At 45.4% G+C, this 6,664-nt stretch overlaps 1 protein-coding gene across 1 annotated transcript; it reads right to left on the bottom strand.

Annotated features, from left to right (window-relative positions):
• Window positions 1-5,150: 5,150 nt before the first annotated feature.
• On the bottom strand, window positions 5,151-5,784 carry LOC309971999 (RNA-binding protein with multiple splicing 2-like; the record flags this gene model as incomplete). The annotated part of the gene is made up of 2 exons (XM_082855426.1): window positions 5,151-5,215; window positions 5,280-5,784. The coding sequence occupies 2 exons, from the start codon at window positions 5,782-5,784 to the stop codon at window positions 5,151-5,153; spliced, it is 570 nt and encodes a 189-aa protein (XP_082711552.1).
• Window positions 5,785-6,664: the final 880 nt, after the last annotated feature.

The raw sequence follows: 6,664 nt of genomic DNA, 5'->3' as shown, positions 1-6,664 counted from the left end.
TGCTAAACTTAAAAGCAGGGGCAATATATACTTTTAATTAATTATTTTTAGAGCAGTTTTAGGTTTACAGCAAAATTGAGCAGAAAGTCCGGAGTTCCCATATGCCATCGCCACACACACGCAACTCCTTCCACTATCACATCCTGCAACAGTACGTTTGTTACAATTGATGAACCTACACTGACACATCTTTATCACCTGAAGTCCATATTTACATTATGGTTCACTCTTGATTTAGTCAGAGAGGCTAAACATGAGTTTAGTCAAATGTATAATGACAGGTATTCACCATTATAGTATCATACAGAGTTGTTTCATTGCCTTAAAAAGCCTCTGTGCTCTGTCTATTCATCCCTCCCTCCTCTGAACACTTGGCAACCACTGATCCTCTTATGTCTCCATAGTTTTGAGTTGTTGAGAATGTTGTATAGTTGAAATGATAAAGTATGAGGCCTTTTTAGATTGGTTTCTTTCAGTTAGTCATATGCAATTAAATTTTCTTCATGTCTTTTCAGGGTACAATGTTTTTTAAATAAAATTTTAAATGAAAGTCACATTTAATTATACAGAGTACTAATTTTTTACTTTAAAAAGTAGGTTTAGGACTTCCCTGGTGCCGCAGTGGTTAAGAAACCACCTGCCAATGCAGGGGACATGGGTTTGATCCCTGGTCCAGGAAGATCCCACATGCCACAGAGCAACTAAGCCCATGTGCCACAGCTACTACTGAGCCTGTGCTCTAGAGCCTGCGAGCCACAACTGCGCCTAGAGCCCATGCTCCACAACAAGAGAAGCCACCGCAATGAGAAGCCCACGCACTGCACTGAAGAGTAGCCCTGGTTCGCTGCAACTAGAGAAAAGCCCGCAGGCAGCAACAAAGACCCAACGCCGCCATAAATAAATAAATAAATAAATAAATAAATAAATAAATAATTTTAAAAAGAAGACCCAAAACATACACATAAGTTAAAAAGTAAAAAAAAAAAAATGTATGTTTACCAACAACTCTTGTGTTGGGGACCTTTCTGTGGGATAATTTGCCCACATACATTAAGTATCAGAATTGTCATCTCAGAGGTGGTATGTTCCTAAAGTCTCTCTCAATTTTAGGGACAAGCGGGATGGTTTAAAATACTGATTTTTAAAAAAAATTCAGGTATTCAGTTTGCCTAAAAATAAAGTCTGTTGTGGAATAACTGCTGAATTTTTAAAAAGCCCATTGTGTAATCATTACTTTTTTCATTCGCCTCCCAGATCTGATGGTACAGTCAGTCCATACCTTTCTCCTTTATCTTTCTCCTTTAGTGGTATCGCTACCACACACGTGCCATGGTTTACTTTTCATGTTTTCCTAAACACTACTACTGAAACGCTCTATAGCCATCACTGAGTTCCTAGGATCCATTTATTACCTTGGGCTTTATAGGACTGTCATGATTTAAGAGAACGAGAGAGAAGGGAAAGGTATAGGTATTTCAGGAAAGGAAAAAAGAATGATCAAAAGCAGGGATGAAACAGTCACGTTCATGCCTGGATGCTGTGAGTATATTTTATTCTGCAAATGTAAGATACTCTAGATCAGGAGGTTAGACAATTCATTGTACACACTACTTATCTAGTTAGTTAGTTAACATTTACAGAGCATACTATGTGCTGGGCATGATTCTATAACACTTTTCTAATATTCTAACCTCATACAATTTGGGAGGTCCTCTTTGGAAAGCACACATACAAAGAAATACAAAATTAGGTGGCCTTAGAAAGGACCCGTGTAAGTGAAGAGACCTGAAAATTAAGCTTCCCAGTAAACTCACCTCCATTTCCCATGACTGAGAGACTGAAGTGAAGAAGTAAGCTTCAGGCAGCCCAATTCTTCACCTCTCACAGGTATCCAAGACTGCTTCTTGTCCCATGATCTCCATTTCTCCCTAGAAGAGCTCGGTTATATTGCCATTAGAGCAAAGGGCAAAATTAAACAAGAAGCTTTCATGTTCTGCTTGCCACACATTTCTAGCCACCATTTATGCACTGATTTTATTCACTGCCTTATTCTAGGCAGATTTTCTAACATTCTTTTCATCTTTTCATCAAACTATAACATGAAATTTCTGTATTCCAGAAAGACGGATATGAATAAAGTATCCTTTTTTGCCCCCTCTCCACACTTTCCCAGCAATTTATAAAATGATTAGTGTTCTCACAGAACAGTGTGTTCATTCACTTAATAGGCTTTTATGTGCCAGGCTGTACCAGGTACTCACGATACTAAGATGCATCAGAAATTAATTTCTTCCCTCAGGGAACTCACATTCCAGTTTGGCAGAGAACAGATAAGTAAACAAATGATTGCAATAGTCCCTAACTGGCTGCAATAGGACTATGTACAACTGTTATGGGAACCTAGCTTTGAGAATCAGTAGAAACGTATAAAATAAATCTTAGAGGATAAATAGATACAACATGTGGACAAGGAAAGAAAGGGCTTTTAAGCCAGGGGCTCTTAACCAAGGGGTCCACGGTTCAAATTACGGAGCTTGAAGAATTTGGATGAGAAAATGAGCACGTCTTTATTTTCACTAACCTCCAGTTTGAAATTTAGCATATTTTTCCATTATAAATATAGGGCACAAACTGGAGTAGTATTAGCAATACTTGTAACTTGTCACCAGTAGAAACATAGATATATTCAACATAGATATATTCATATTGCAGTTGACTCAGATTCTTGAAACATTATTTTACACATATTGCTACTTTGAAATTACAGTAGGAATTTGACTCACTGCGAGACCTTATTATTTATTGCATACTACATAACACAAATTTGTTTTCCTAACATTCTGATAATTGTATAGGAATATACAATTATCTCTTTGTAGTAATACGTATGTCTATGTAATAATATGTATGTTTATGCATTTAAATATATTATTCTGAGAAGGGCTCCACAGACTTCACCAGACTAAGAGATTCATTGTGAAAAAAGAATAAAAGTAAGGTTAAGAATCGCTGTTCCAGGCAAAGGGAACAGAAGACATAGCAAGTTTGGGACTTCCCTGGTGGTGCAGTGGTTAAGAATCTGCCTGCCAATGCAGGGGACACGGGTTTGATCCCTGGTCCATGAAGATCCCACATGCCGCAGAGCACCTAAGCCCATGCACCGCAACTACTGAGCCTGCGCTCTAGAGCCCGCGGGCCACAACTACTGAGCCCATGTGCCACAGCTACTGAAGCCTGCGCGCCTAGAGCCTGGGCTCCACAACAAGAGAAGCCACCGCAATGAGAAGCCCGCGCGCCACAACAAAGAATAGCAGCCCCCGCTCATCCCAACTAGAGAAAGCCCGCACGCAGCAACAAAGACCCAACACAGCCAAAAAAAAAAAAAGACACAGCAAGTTTAAAGATGAGGACTTGTTCAAGAATTCAGTCACCAGTGCTGCCTTTTCTTTCTCTTGGCTCTGAATTCTTCCCACTCCTCTTTCTGCCACTCCCCTAGTTTGGGACACCTGTCCATTTGGCCCTCTTCTAATCTATGTTCCACACTTCCCACTGTTGGGAATCCATATTCCCAAAGCTGATATTGTGTCACTGCTATCCTGGTTGAAGGAGATCAGGAGAGCCCAGCCTGCTTGGCCTTGGTATTGCCTCTGCAGGCAGAGGCAAGATCAAGGAGCCCTTGGGATCCCTCGGACAGATCTGGAAACCCCTGGCCTAAAAGAGCAAGTGTGGCTTTCAACACCCTCCATGGGGCATTAATACCTCTCCATCCTTATCTTCTATCATATTCCCTGAGCTCTGTCCTCCAGCCTCAGAGAAACACTTTTCACTTTTCATAAAGATCCTGCCCTCTATCACCTCCGGGGTTATACAAGCTATTTTTTCTGCTCGGGACTCTACTTCTCACCACTCCTTTTTCCTGGTTAACACCTACTTATCTGTTAGGTGTTAGTTTAGAGGTCTCTTCCTCTGGGAAGTCCTTCTACTCCCCACGAGAATGGCCCAAATATCTCTCCTATGTGTTGCCTTAACAGCCTGTATTTACCTTTTTTTTTTCTACTTTATGTGGCATAAATATTTTGTTACACAAGGTACAAAAATACTTTCACGTTTTGGTTGGTTTCAAAGTTTGAAAAGAATGACGGGCCACAGTAGGGGTGGGGTGCGATGTGGAGAGGTACGCAAAACGGGCAGAGAAAGGATTTTTTTTTTTTTTTTGGCTGCTTTGGGTCTTCGTTGCTGCACATGGGCTTTCTCTGGTTGCAGCAAGTGGGGGCTACTTTTTGTTGCAGTGCGCGGGCTTCCTATTGCAGTGGCTTCTTTTGTTGCCGAGGCAGGGCTTTAGGCGGGGACTTCAGTAGTTGCAACACGCAGGCTTCAGTAGTTGTGGCACATGGGCTTAGTTGCTCTGCGGCATGTGGGATCTTCCTGGACCAGGGATCAAACCCATGTCCCCTGCATTGGCAGGGGGATTCTTAACCACTGGACCACCAGGGAAGTCCCGAGAAAGGATTTTATTAACGGCTGTTGGCCCATCTGAGGAGGAGGAAGCAGAGGACCCCGATTTGAAGTGACCAGGAAAATGCTCTGTCTTGGCTGGGTGGTCCTTCCTGTTGGGCGGAACTGGCTGCAGGGCTGGGTGCTCACTGAAGCAGGGTGGGTGCAGGGAGGGGTGTGGACAGAGGGGCTGGGAATGATGAACCATTCGTGGTCAGGACCTGTTGCTATGGTGACACAATGTGAGAACAAATGGTACACTCACATATACACAGGTTTAAGTGTCTTAATCCATGCCAGAAAACATGCAAAATTAAACGTGTCCTTTCTTTGAGATGGAGCTATGGAAGCACATTTGGACTGGAGGTCAGGCCTCGCTCAGTCCCAGGGAGGCCTCTGAGCTGGGTCTGGGTGTCCCAGAGAGAAGGCCCCCGAATCCTGCCATAAGCACCTTGAAGAGGAGTTTGGGGGCAGGACAGGGCTGAGGAAGAGGAGAGAAAGGAAACAGAAAACAGTGCACTGAATCAGGCTTAAAATTCTCAGGCTTTGGAGGGAAGCAGCAGCTCTGCACAGGCTGCCTGGGGGCAGTGGAAGCTCAGGACGGCTTCCTCCTCAGTGGGGCGGGGGCCTCGAGCTGTGGTGACAAGACTGAAAAACTAACAGAACTGACAAGACTTCCAACTTTGCTGGGTGGTATCAGAGGAAGGGTACCAGCGCACCTCTGGACATCAGTTTCTTCATCCTGAAAATGGGAGAGCGCCACCTGACCTGCATCCTCTGAGCACGTAGGGCAGCAGCGGCAGCGGTAGTGGCAGCGGGGTAGGTGAGCGCAGCAGGTGAGGTGGCTGGGGTCAGCTCTGTGGTGTACAGAGGGAAGGGGGCCCAGGACCCTGGGTATGCGGGGATCAGAGGGGCCCCCATCAGCTCTGAGTGTGCTCCTAGGGAGGGGTGAGCGTTGGTGGGATTTGGCGTAGCCGTCAGCTTGTTCTTGGACGTCTTGGTGTTGGCTTTGGCACACTCTAGCCTCAGGGTCTGCGGGGTCTCAGGATCACAGCGAATACCGTTCAACACCTTCTGGGCGGCTTCTGCTCCTGTCTGGTCGTCAAAGGTCGTAAAACCAGCAGGCTGCCTCGATGTGAGCTGGATCGGGGACGCTTCATACCCCTTGCACGGCCTGAAGAGCAGGTAGAGTTCTTTGGGTCGAATGTCCACAGGGAGGCCACTGGCGAACAGGGTCGGGAGCGCCTCCTCCGTGCGAGCCGTGCGGGCGCTGGGCGCGCAGTCCGGCATCAGGTTGCTCGCGGTGCTGGGGGTGGGGTGTGGTGGCGGTGACAGGGCCAGCCAGCGGGTCCGGCTGGAGTCGCATCAGGCTCCGCGGGCGCGGGAGACGGGGAGGGGGTGCGGCGGACGTGGCGCTGGGAACCCCGGCCGAGCCGTGGTGGCCGCCGCCTCCGCCTTTTCCCTGCGACCCGCGAGTCTTGCCTTCCTTTTATCACGGAATGGTAATAGACCTTTTACTGGTCTGCGCTCTTCTCTCTGGTCGGCACTGAGCCTTTACCCACTGTTTAATTCCCCACATAGGGCCTGACAGTAGTGGGCGTTGGGCGGCTACTTACTGGTTAGACGGATAAATGAATGAAGCCAGAATTGTCACCTAGGGCTATAGCAGAAAAAGGCTTGGAAACCGAGGTAAGTGGTTTGAACTATATCCCCTAGGCCAGGATTTTCCAAACTGTACCTTATGACCTATTAGTGGATTGTGAGATCAATTTAGTGGTTTGCAATAATTTTTTATGTGAAATAGAATTTTATAGAACAGAAGAATAGAACAGAATAGATCCGAGTGCATCACAAGAAGCAAGGGTAAGTTTGTTTCCTAAAACTTTTACTTCAGTTATACATATCATGCATATATATGCACATCCTGAACTAGCATGTGTGCCTTGAGTTGTGATTATTTCTTCCAATAGATTAAGTCAAGAAGATTCTAAAGCTCCTGCTGTAACCACAGGGGAGCCGTTGTGAAGGGTTTCAATTAAGGATGTGATATGATCAGATCTGTGGTTTGGGAAACTTCCTCAGACCATGGCATGAAGGGTATTTTGACCAGCGATGGTGGCAATGGGAGCATCTGAAAAGCTACTAGAGTCAACTGAGAAATGACAAGAAA

Source organism: Leucopleurus acutus (genome assembly GCF_964270905.1).
Source record: "Leucopleurus acutus genome assembly, chromosome: 15".
NCBI classification, from domain to species: Eukaryota; Metazoa; Chordata; class Mammalia; order Artiodactyla; family Delphinidae; genus Leucopleurus; species Leucopleurus acutus.
The sequence above is the reverse complement of the archived record's forward strand: the minus strand, read 5'-3'. Positions and strand labels throughout refer to the sequence as shown.